Raw genomic sequence first — 11,999 nt, 5'->3', positions numbered from 1 at the left:
TGAATAGGGCAAGTTAAAAGAAAAAATTCTTGAACAGTGTGTTCGTTACCTTTGGAGATGAGAAATTCAACAGTGCTCAGATGTCCTTCACAAGAAGCTACCATGAGTGGTGTCCTGCCTTGCTTGTCACTTAAATTTATATCAGCTCCCTTTTCCAGCAGAAGTTTTGCAATCTGAAAAAAGTGAGTATATTCCCATCACAGTACTGTAAAGTCACAACCTTAGAATAAATAATGGCAATATGTAACCTGATCCTTACAAGAGCAATTCACACTTTGACCATATTCCATACCCAAGTCCCAATAACTGCAGGAGAATGCTTGTGGAGCATAAAACACATAGCTTCCTGGTCCTTTAGATTCATCTGTGTGGCTTTAACAGAGCAGCACTCAAGTCAGTACCGTATCTTTATTTGATCAACAAGACTCCTCACTGGGCCACTGTTTTCATAATCAAATGCCCTAGGGATTAATAGCCTTTTCAAAACAGTTCAAAAGCATCTGTTGCCATCTAAAGCAGAGATGGCGAACATTTGGTCTTTTAGATGTCGTTGGGACTACAGTTCCTAATATCCCTATCAGCCATGCTGTCTGGGTCTTACGGGACTTGGAATCCCACAACATCTGGAGGCCTGCATGTTAGAGAAGTGTCCTTCATTTGACAAATTAAGCTGAAACTGGCCATTTTAATCATAAAGTTTCATCCTACCTGCCAATGTCCCTGACGCACAGCACAAAAAAGGGGAGGGATCCCTCTCCTATTAGTTCTCATTACTAGAGCACCATGTTGAAGTAATAGTTCACATGCTTCCAGCTTTCCTCTCCCAGCAGCAGCAGTCAAAGCTAAAAAGAAATAAAAGGTTTTAGTTTATCAGATTTAAAGAGAAAACAAGTTTGAGAGAAGACATTAAGCTAAAAGCATTCTATGCATTCCTCCCGAGAGTTATCAGCAGTTAGTCCAACAACCAATAAATGTTTCCTCTTGTACAAAAACACTCCCCTTGTATTCCCAGATACTAACATTCATTAAAATGACATGGTACTGGGTACTCAAAATTTTCCTACAGAGTCAAGAATGGCAAGATGTCCTTTTAAGAGTATAGGAATAGCTCTCTTGAATCAGACCAAAGGACCATCGGGCATCCTTTTTTGCCACCACCCAGGGCCACATGCCAGAGCAATGAATGCAAATTTTACCCTTGGTGCAGTAGGCTACTTTGTGCATACACCCACCCACCCACCCACTCCCTCTCTATCCTCCACCTAGGCAAACAAGAAGCAAGATCAGTTCAAGGATGCATTCCAGCCAGACAAACCCTTGAGAGCATGAAGCAGGGTCACTGGGAGTCTCAAGAGCCAGGAAGAGAGTCCCAGAAGACTACATCTGGCCCCTGGGCCTGAGGTTCCCAATCCCTGGGAAAGGCTGCAATATGCAAAAATCCCCCTAACTGCAACCTGTAATGCTAGTTACAGCAATGGTTGAGAATTTCTTCTCTACTCTCACAACTGTTACAAAAATAATGGAGGTCACAATCTGTCATGGATGCTTTAGTTTAGATTTTTGCACTGCAGGGTGTTGAACTAGATGGCCCTTGGGGTCATTTCCAACTCTACAATTCTATGATTCTACAATTCTATGATTCTATGATTCTATGAATTCTAATCTCTTCGTTTCACTGTAACCCTGACAGCAAAGGCAGTCATCTGCTGGTCCACAAGAAATAAGATTTTTGTTTAATGGCAACTGACTGACACACAAGGTAGCACCATTAATTTAAGGATTAGGTTGAGCATGTAGACCCAAACAAGCTGACAGTTTTGTTTTTGTTTTTAAACAGATTTTTTATAACTGCTGGGAATATAACACGAAGGTTATAGCTGTGTTATAAAAACAAAAAACAGCCCTGTGCCTTATCTCACTATCACCCACAGCTCCTGGGGTCACTTAAGATACAAAAAGCCAGTGTGTCTCAAGTATACCATATTCGGAAATAAGCAGGACTGAAGAATAGCCTGCAGTGGGCTTAAACAAACAAGATCCTCAGGAAAGCTATGTTATGGAATGCTGACCATTCCGAAAAGGCCCATCTCTGATATGTTTCATGTACCCAACAATAGTTTGCCCCTGCTTCTAACTTTAAAAAGAAAAGGGGGAAAACACTAAATGAACAGCAAAACTACTAATGGAAAATGGAAAATATGAGGCCGGCCTACTATACCCTATAGGAAAACTAATATGATCTTTGGCAGACCTTCGGTCTATTGTCAAAGATGTTGAGGAAAGTGCTAACTGGGGAAGAGAAATTTTGGAAAACAGGGCAAACAATGGTTGGAAATGTGTAATAATGTAAGGTGGCTAATACATTTTGCTGTGTACAAGGTGACACTTCTAATGTGATTCTGTGCCATAGGCACTTTGTCTTTTGTGCATTGACATCTGTGTGAAGGATTTCTGTAAATCCAAAACACCCAGTTTAGGAATATAGGAAACTGCCTTCTACGGACTCCTAGCTCCATATTGTCTGCACTGACTGACAGGGACTCTCTGGTTTTCAGAAAGAAGTCTTCCCCGGGGATTGAATATGGAATATTTTTGCATGCAAAGCATCTGCTGCACCACTAAATGGCAGTCCCTTTCCAATCCTGGTCTATGATTAAAAATGTAAAGGGGGAGGGGAAACAGAGCTGCCTTCTGAAAAATCTGTCCCCAGATTGCAAGGCACATATCTGAATTTATCAAATTTTCAAGACTTGTAGACCATTTTTGACAATGTGACAATTCATCCTAAGCAGCTCTGCTTAACTATTGGCACTGTGATCTCAGTGCAACCCTCAGCTAGCAATCTCTGCACTCAAAATGCCACTGTTGGGAAGGAAAGCGTTCTGTCCAAACTGCCAGAAGGAAATGGCAGCTCAAATGTGTTGCTAGGCATGAACAATCCACAGAACAAGGGGGCTACTAGCATTATAAGTACAAGAGGGGAAAACAGGAATATGCCAACAAGAATAACCAGAGAATGTAGATGGGTACAGAGATAGAATAAGGCAAGAGTGCAACAAAAGGAGAAAATGCAAAGGAGTCTACTCTGTATTAATGCATCAGAGACAAAGGGTGGCATCTAATGTTGCACAAAGGGTTATCTTTGCGTGTCACTTCTCCCTCCTCTTCCCAATGCAGCTCATTGTAACCTCTTGTATGCTTTGGCCAGAAGGGTAAACTGTCACAGAAGGGGAGGGATAACACAGAAGTCTCCGAAAATGGCTTTATTTCTGCCTCCAAGAAAGAGGAGCATAAAGATACCCCACTTAGTGGTGTCCTTGTGTCCCCTGAGAAACCCCCTTCTGATGAGTACCAAAAGTTCTCTCTCTCATACACACATACCTGTTTCTCCCCACAGTGTGTCTGTTTCATTGATGTCAATTTTAGGCTCCTTTTCAATCCGCATCAGAAAATGAATCACCTACAAAGAGGAGGGAAAAAACAATCAGCTACCATTTAAAAAAAGAAACCCATCAAGGAAGAACAAGCAATTACATAATTATGGACTTGATTTACCTTAGCACTCTGTTGGTAGTGCACAATGCATTCACAAACACAGTAAGTTTCAGCTAAGAAATTTATGGTATGTCAAACTGTATGCATTTAAGTTACCAGCACAAGTTGGCATAGGAGAGGCACTTTGTTATGTACAAGTCCGTTTCTCTTCAATGATCTAACAAGGATATATCCAGGTTCTATGGAATGGCAAACTATAACTAAATGCTTGTATATATGCACATCTTCTGAATGCATCAATACTACTAGACTATTTTGGATACAAATTAATTTTCTGTCTCACTCAAGACAAGACATTATATGAGTAAAAATGTGTTTCTGTTGGATTCATTTTTTTTGGACACAAATTATTTTAACAAGCCGTTACAAGACCCAAATGTGGTTGGGTAAATCAAGGAAAGTACAAGCAAACAAAGCAAGGCAATTCATATGAATCTTCTCAGAATTGTTTCTTTAACTACGCCCAGTAAACATTTCTAATGTTTCAACTGAAGCTGAGGAACATGAATGCATACTTCTTCCATACTCCATTTCTATGAAGAAAAACAGAGGCAATGTTTAAAATGTTGAATTGTAAAAAGGGGGAATATTCCATTTATACAGGAATCCCAATCTGCCTTCATACTAGTATACAGTGCAGAATTTAACTCCCCCCCCCTCAAACCGCTTCAAAAATGGCAGTAAAACATAATGGAGGCTAATGTTTGCATGCCAAGATTAATTGCATAAACAATAAATACATTAAGAGAGTTGCTGCAGTCTTGTGAGGCAGATGGAAAACAGTACAAATGTGGTTTCAAGGAATAAACCATCTTCTTGTATTCTATTATGGCCATATAATCCTTTATAGCCACATTGTGGAGACAGAAATCCTACTAGCATTTTTCATCTTAAACAGAGCTGCACTTGGCACAAGTACAGAGTATGCTAAAGCTTACAGTATCATCTTGTCTCAAGTACATGGAGCAAAAACCGCCACCAAGCAAGTTGGAACCATTCAACTCCTAACCCTTTACAAGTAATCTTTTTAGTAGCAACAAAGGAAAGAGAGATTGGGAAGTGGTGTTTTTTCCCATGAAAAAATGGTGCCGGAACTCATGATGAAATTGTTACAGTTAATTCGCTGGGTGACTTGGTGCAGCCCTGAACAGATGCTGGTTTGACAACAGCCGCGATCACCGCCTGTAGAGGTGCTAAAAACTACAGCAAGCTGTCTCCCCAGCTGGTTTGGGGCTCGCCACTGGTTCTGGTGCAGGTCAAATAAATGTGCCCCCGTCTCCCTCGTTCTCTTAAGATTCAGGCGGATGGCATGGGCAGCTCAGAAGGGCCCTCACTCAAACATGCGCACGTGCAACGGTAGAGGCCTGGCTGGAAAGCTTAAAGCCCATTGCCACTACATGAAAGATGGATTGAAGAAAAGGAATTATGAACTGGCCCCACCCTGTATCATGGCCAGGAGCTAAGTGGAGTCATAGATCGGAGAAAAGTGTAGACTCGCACACACTTCCGTTTTGACTTGAAATGTTCATTTTGGGCTTCTCAGAAGTATGTGAAGGCTATAAGTGGGCAGTGTGAGTGCCAGCCCACAATGGCACCCACCTGTGAAGTGTTGGTACTGAACTCCAGCGCTCTCCAGCTTAAAAAAAAAAGCACTGTTGGAAAGTATATGGCAAGTGCCACATAATTTGTGTATTATAGTGTAAGGGGGGAGGCATTTTGTCTGATTTCCCAATGAAAGTGACATTTTCCTGAGTGGCATGATACAGGTATTCCCAGCTCTTGGGGAAAAATACACGATGTCTCATTTGTTTGAAAAGTACTGCCTGATGGCAGTGAAATTTGATCTTTATTCATATACTTGCCTCATGTTAAATGGGCTTGTAGTAGCCTGACAGACTTTGTTATTTGTTTATTAAATTTCTATACTGCCCTTCATCCGAAGATCACAGGGCAGTTTACAATATAAAAACACAAAAATACACAGTATAATAACAAATAAAAGCAGTACAGTGGTGCCCCGCAAGACGAAAATAATCCGTTCTGCGATTCTCTTCGTCTAGCGGTTTTTTCGTCTTGCGAAGCAACCCTATTAGCAGCTTAGCGCTATTAGCGGCTTAGCGGCTATTAAAGGCTTAGCGGCTAAAAGGCTATTAAAGGCTTAGCGGCTTAGAAAAAGGGGGGGAAAGCGGAAAAAAATCGGAACACTCGCAAGACGTTTTCGTCTTGCGAAGCAAGCCCATAGGGAAATTCGTCTTGCGAAGCAGCTCAAAAACGGAAAACCCTTTCGTCTAGCGGGTTTTCCGTCTTGCGAGGCATTCGTCTTGCGGGGCACCACTGTATCACCACCACCACACAGTTTAAAAGGCCATCACTTAAAATGTAGACCTTTTTAATATCCCTTGAGGAATAGCAGTGTATAAACCGTTGAATTATTCTAAACACTTTCAAGAAGAGAGGTGGAGCAAGCTACCTGACAGTGTCCCATGCTTGAAGATGCTGTCAGAGCCTGCTGAAGTGCCTGTCGCTTTGTCAGTGAATTCTGCTGCTGGGAAGTGCTCCAATCCATGTTCAGCAGATATTCAAGAATATCAGAATGGCCCCTTAGGGCACTATGAACCAAAGCACACTGTCCCTTTTTATCCAAGTGATTGATCTAAAAGGGGAAGCACAGGGAGAGAAAAAGAGTATCACTCATGATATGCAGGCTCATTGCACATGTTGTTACACCAAAGCTTTTTACAAAGTACCAAATTGGCAGATTACTATATATAATTTGGTGATACTTAGTGTGATTCTGCATAACTATGTATTGCCTAAAATCAAAGCAGATTCTGGTTTGTTTGTTTTTTTAACTAAACCTAGGTAACGTATTTTAGTTATGTGTTCTAGAGTATTAAAGCACAGGGCACAAGGAAATTTCATGTTTAACTGATCCAGGACATGCTTCAGTATCTGAGCTGCAGCCTCAAAGGGAAAGGAGATAGCCTTTATTTGGATCCCTCTGTACAGCTCTACAGCACACAAATGCTCCATACTGAGTCTGTTGTCAAGCTTACCTTTGCTCCTTTCTTGCAGAGTAGTGAAACTATATGCATGTGACCTGCAGCTGCTGCACAGCAAAGTGGGGTCATCCCATTCTCAGACGCACCATCAATGGTGGCACCAAATTCAAGCAGAAGGAGGACCACTTCTTCATGATCAAGATGAGATTGAACACACAATATTGGAGCGTTGTTGAGAACTTCTGTCCTGTAGTTTACATTTGCACCACCCAAAATCAGCAGACGACTCACCTAGAGGGATTTAAAAAAAAGGAAATATAATTCACCACCTTGTTTAGAGACCGAAACAGGATCAGTTTGCATCTCCATTATGTAACAAGATTGTACGGATGTTGTCAGATTGTTTCTTAATTTACATAGAAAAACCTATTTGCTCCATTCTAAATTATGAATACTCGCTCTCTACAGAGAATACACGTTAAAAAGAGACTTAAAAACTAATCATTTGCATTTCCCCTTGCTGATACCAACAGTCCTCTTTAAATCACTCTTAATAAATGTTTTGGGATTTTCTTAGAGACAGTGGCAGAGACTGACTATTGAATTTTGAAAGTTTGGGGACTTTAACTTTGGTCAGTTTAACAGCACCATGAATCGACATGAGCTTTATAAATCGCTTTGAGATTCCTTCGGGTAGTGATAAAGCGGGATATCAAATCCAAACTCTTCTTCTTATGAATGTTATTGGCTGGTTTTTCAGTCCTTACATTCAACGGCTATAAAGCGCTTTTGGCTAATCTTGATTGGACAAGTTTTCAAAGCAGAGAAAGAACCCAGGAGATTCAAAGAGAGTGAGCATCTTGCCACTGTCAAGCCCCCTGCTTCTCCTTTCTTCCTTGTTCTGGAACTGGCATGCTGTTGTCCTTAGAGAAAAGTTAGTTCCTGATGCCAGCATATAAACCCCCACTGGCCCACAGCCTGTAACAGTGTGGAACTGCTTTCTCTTAAGTTTAGAACTACCACAGTGAAAAAGTGAAGTATAGCTGATACTTAGTTTTCTTACCTTTACATTGGGTGTATAAAGATTTCTCAAGGATGCAAGAGCTGCTGACAAACCATCAGTGCTATAGCCAATCCACAAGGCTTGAAGGTGGCTGGAAGAAATTCCAGTCTTTTTGCTGAGCCCCTAGAAGACACAACAAATAGAGATGAAAAAAGAGGAAGCAAACAGATTTTCAAAATAAGATTACTATTTGCACACTGAAAATTGTGATAGCTTTTTTCTTTGAAAATTAAAATCCTCAGACCTTTGCTTGCATAGAAATACTTTAGCTGTGTATTTACATCTGCCCAAGATTTGAAATGTCCCTTACAAACTTCCTGCAGCAGCTCAAAAATACTAGGAAAGTGTGCAGCCTTCCTCCATACATAGTTCTATCTACTGGGCAATGAATATTTTGAGAGTAGCTAGGTATTAAACTCTAAATACAGTATCATGTGACAGGAGATTAGTTCTGGGTTACTTAAAAAGCTTTAAAACAAGATATTAATAACTGCTGTGAAAATAACATTTATGCACATTGTGAACGTTTTCCAAAGCAAAGTTTAACTTTCCATTTTCTAAAGTTTCTGGATGGGGAGAAAAACAAGAGGACATAATGATATTATGGCACAAAGATACAACAAAAGGAGACAAACTGAAGACATACCAGAAGGCAAAATAAAATATAGGTTTTACCTTGAATATATGTGCTTTCAGAATGTGATGCCCAAGCTCCATTGTTTGCTGACGGTTAAGCTTTCCTTCCTGCCTTGAGAACATGAATGCCAGGAGTGCATGCCCATTCCTAATTAAAGAAGCAGAAAGACAGGGAGAGAGGATTTTAAACTGTACTAATCAATGTTATGTTACCTGTTTGTCCTCTGAATACCTAATGTGACAGATTTCATTCTTCTGCCCCAAAATCTAAATATCAAAATATGTTGAATAATAATAATAATAATAATAATAATAATAATAATTTATTATTTATACCCCGCCCATCTGGCTGAGTTTCCCCAGCCACTCTGGGCGGCTCCCAATCAGTGTTAAAAACAATACAGCGTTACATATTAAAAACTTCCCTGAACAGGGCTGCCTTAAGATGTCTTCTGAATGTCAGGTAATTATTTATCTCTTTGACATCTGATGGGAGGGCGTTCCACAGGGCGGGCGCCACTACTGAGAAGGCCCTCTGTCTGGTTCCCTGTAGCCTCACTTCTCACAATGTGGGAACCGCCAGAAGGCCCTCGGCGCTGGATCTCAGTGTCCGGGCTGAACGATGGGGGTGGAGACGCTCCTTCAGGTATACAGGACCGAGGCCATTTAGGGCTTTAAAGGTCAGCACCAACACTTTGAATCGTGCTCGGAAATGTACTGGGAGCCAATGCAGATCTCTCAGAACCGGTGTTATGTGGTCCCGGCGGCCACTCCCAGTCACCAGTCTAGCTGCCGCATTCTGGATTAATTGCAGTTTCCGGGTCACCTTCAAAGGTAGCCCCACATAGAGTGCATTGCAGTAGTCCAAGCGTGAGATAACTAGAGCATGCACCACTCTGGCGAGACAGTTCGCAGGCAGGTAGGGTCTCAGCCTGCGTACCAGGTGGAGCTGGTAGACAGCTGCCCTGGACACAGAGTTAACCTGCGCCTCCATGGACAGCTGTGAGTCCAAAATGACTCCCAGGCTGCGCACCTGGTCCTTCAGGGGCACAGTTACCCCGTTCAAGACCAGAGAATCCCCCACACCAACCCGCTCCCTGTCCCCCCAAAATAGTACTTCTGTCTTGTCAGGATTCAACCTCAATCTGTTAGCCGCCATCCATCCTCCAACCGCCTCCAGGCACTCACACAGGACCTTCACTGGTTCTGATTTAAAGGAGAGGTAGAGCTGGGTGTCATCTGCATACTGATGAACACCCAGTCCAAACCCCCTGATTATCTCTCCCAGCGGCTTCATATAGATATTAAAAAGCATGGGGGAGAGGACAGAACCCTGAGGCACCCCACAAGTGAGAGCCCAGGGGTCTGAACATTCACCCCCCCCCCCACCAATTTCTGGACATGGCCCAGGAGGAAGGAGCGGAACCACTGTATGACAGTGCCCCCAGCTCCCAGCCCCTCTAGACGTTCCAGAAGGATGTTATGGTCGATGGTGTCAAAGGCCGCTGAGAGATCCAGCAGAACTAGGAAACAGCTCTCACCTTTGTTCCTAGCCCGCCGCAGATCATCAACCAGCGCGACCAAGGCAGTTTCAGTCCCATGGTGAGGCCTGAATCCCGATTGGAAGGGATCCAAATGGTCCGCTTATTCCAGGCGTGCCTGGAGTTGTTCAGCAACCACCCGCTCAATCACCTTGCCCAAGAATGGCAAATTTGAGACTGGGCGATAGTTGGCCAAATTGGCCGGGTCTAAAGATGTTTTTTTAAGAAGCGGTTTAATGACCGCCTCTTTCAGCGGGTCTGGGAAGGCTCCCTCACAGAGGGAAGCATTCACCACCCCGCAGAGCCCATCGCCCAGCCCTTCCCGGCTCTCTTTTATCAGCCAGGATGGGCAAGGATCAAGGAGACAGGTGGTCAGTTTCACTTGTCCAAGCAGCCTGTCCACATCCTCGGAGGTAACAGATTGGAATTGATCCCATGTAACAGGACCAGACAGAACTCTAGCACTCTCCCGCCCTGGCCCTGCTCCCACGGTGGAGTCTACCTCCTTCTGAATCTGAGCGATTTTATCTGCAAAAAGCTTTGCAAAAGCATTGCAGGAGATCTTGGGGTCCCTACCAGGCCCCGGTGGTACAGGTGGTTCCGATAGATTGCGAACCACCTGAAAAAGTCTCCTGCTGCTGTTTTCTGCAGATGCAATGGAGGCGGCGAAGAAGGCCCTCTTCGCCGTCGCCATTGCCACTTGGTAGACTCGACGTTGAGCTCTAGCCCATGTCCGGTCTGATTCAGAATGAGTTTTCTGCCACTGGCGCTCTAGCCGTCTCAACGATTGTTTCATCACCCTCAGCTCCGGGGAAAACCACGGGGCTGTCCGGGCTCCATGCAATCGGAGGGCGCTTCGGAGCCAGACAGTCAATAGCCCTGGTTAACTCCGCATTCCAGCGTGCCACCAGGGAATCAGCTGAAAGGCCATCAACTTGGGATAAAGCATCCCCTACCACTCTCTGGAAGCTAATTGGATCCATTAAGTGGTGGGGGCAGACCATCCGAATCGGTCCCACCTCCCTGCAGAGGGGAAGGGTTGCAGAGAAGTCCAGTTGCACCAGGAAGTGATCTGACCATGGCACTTCTTTTGTTTCGCTTTTAGTTAGTGTCAGATCACCAACATCCATAGAGGTGAACACCAAGTCTAAGGCATGTCCACGGCTATGAGTTGGGCCAAACTTATTCAGGGACAGCCCCATGGAGGCCATGCTTTCCACGAAGTCCCGAGCGGCCCCTTGTAAGGTCGTGTCGGCATGGATGTTAAAATCCCCCAGGACAACCAAGCTAGGTGTCTCCAGGAGCATATCCGCCACGACCTGAAGCAGCTCAGGCAGGGAATCCTTGGTGCAGCGGGGAGGTCGGTACACCAAAAGGAATCCTGTACTGCCCCTATTGCCCAACTTCCAGAACATGCACTCAGAAAACTGGGTCTTCCCAATAGGACGCCTGGTGCAGACTAATGACTTCCTAAAAATCACTGCAACCCCCCCTCCCCACTCACATGACCTGGGTTGCTGTGCTGGTGGGCAAGCAGCGTCAAGGACAGGCCCATCTGCTTCATCCAACCAGGTCTCTGTCACACATGCCAGGTCAAATCCTCTATCCACAATCAGGTCGTGGATGGCAGTGGTTTTATTCATCATTGACCTGGCATTGCACAGCAACACTTTCAGGTCATGTGGGTTTCCCTTGCTGATTACTGTATCCTTCCGGTCAGGAGCAGACCTGGAGGCAGGGATAGTCCTCAAACAACGACTAAACCTGCCTCCTCGGTAATGACATGGTCTGGTCTTAGCATAACTCCTCCTCCTGCCCGTGATCACTGAGATCGGGTGTCCCAATACATCCCCCCCTGTGGAACCTGCCCCACCCAAGGAACTAAGGAAGACAGAAGATATTTGCAATATCTCATTCTCAGACATAGCCAGTGCTTTTTGTGGAAAAGTGTGTGCTGTTCCTATTATGTTTAAATCAAACCAAGTCATGAGAAATGTAAACTAGTGTCTGGTAAGGTCAACCAAGGTCACAGACACAGTGTATCTGGTTTTCATTATAATGGAGTACGGGTGGTGATTTATATGGTAAGAGTGGAAGATTTTGCAAAACCACAGTGACACTTCCGTACGTTATTCTGAAACAGTGGGCAAATAATGTGTTCAGATGCTTCTTTTTCTGTACAGCAGTCTTACCATTTCTTTT

General features: G+C 43.9%; 2 protein-coding genes across 6 annotated transcripts in view; one reads left to right on the top strand and one right to left on the bottom strand.

Annotated features, from left to right (window-relative positions):
• WDSUB1 (WD repeat, sterile alpha motif and U-box domain containing 1) overlaps positions 1-6,767 on the top strand; it is a 41,319-nt gene extending 34,552 nt beyond the window's left edge. Inside the window, exon 13 of one of the 3 annotated variants that reach the window (XM_081187732.1) lies at positions 6,631-6,767. The gene's annotated coding sequence lies outside the window, so the exon portion shown is untranslated. Of the gene's footprint in view, positions 1-1,266; positions 1,628-3,397; positions 3,532-6,630 lie in introns of those variants that run through there. The other 2 variants (XM_081187729.1, XM_081187733.1) reach the window with 2 other exon arrangements.
• Positions 1-11,999, bottom strand: part of TANC1 (tetratricopeptide repeat, ankyrin repeat and coiled-coil containing 1) — a 143,522-nt gene that overhangs the window by 8,034 nt on the left and 123,489 nt on the right. For all 3 annotated transcript variants that reach the window (XM_081187312.1, XM_081187311.1, XM_081187313.1), the window contains 7 exons: positions 8,296-8,404; positions 7,621-7,743; positions 6,612-6,848; positions 6,026-6,208; positions 3,382-3,460; positions 709-842; positions 50-173 (listed from right to left, as the gene is read on the bottom strand). In XM_081187312.1, the coding sequence (XP_081043438.1) occupies positions 50-173; positions 709-842; positions 3,382-3,460; positions 6,026-6,208; positions 6,612-6,848; positions 7,621-7,743; positions 8,296-8,404 (989 nt within the window). The remainder of the gene's footprint in view (positions 1-49; positions 174-708; positions 843-3,381; positions 3,461-6,025; positions 6,209-6,611; positions 6,849-7,620; positions 7,744-8,295; positions 8,405-11,999) is intronic.

Source organism: Podarcis bocagei (assembly GCF_964188305.1).
Source record: "Podarcis bocagei genome assembly, chromosome: 1".
NCBI lineage: Eukaryota > Metazoa > Chordata > Lepidosauria > Squamata > Lacertidae > Podarcis > Podarcis bocagei.
This window is presented reverse-complemented; position numbering and strand designations above follow the sequence as displayed.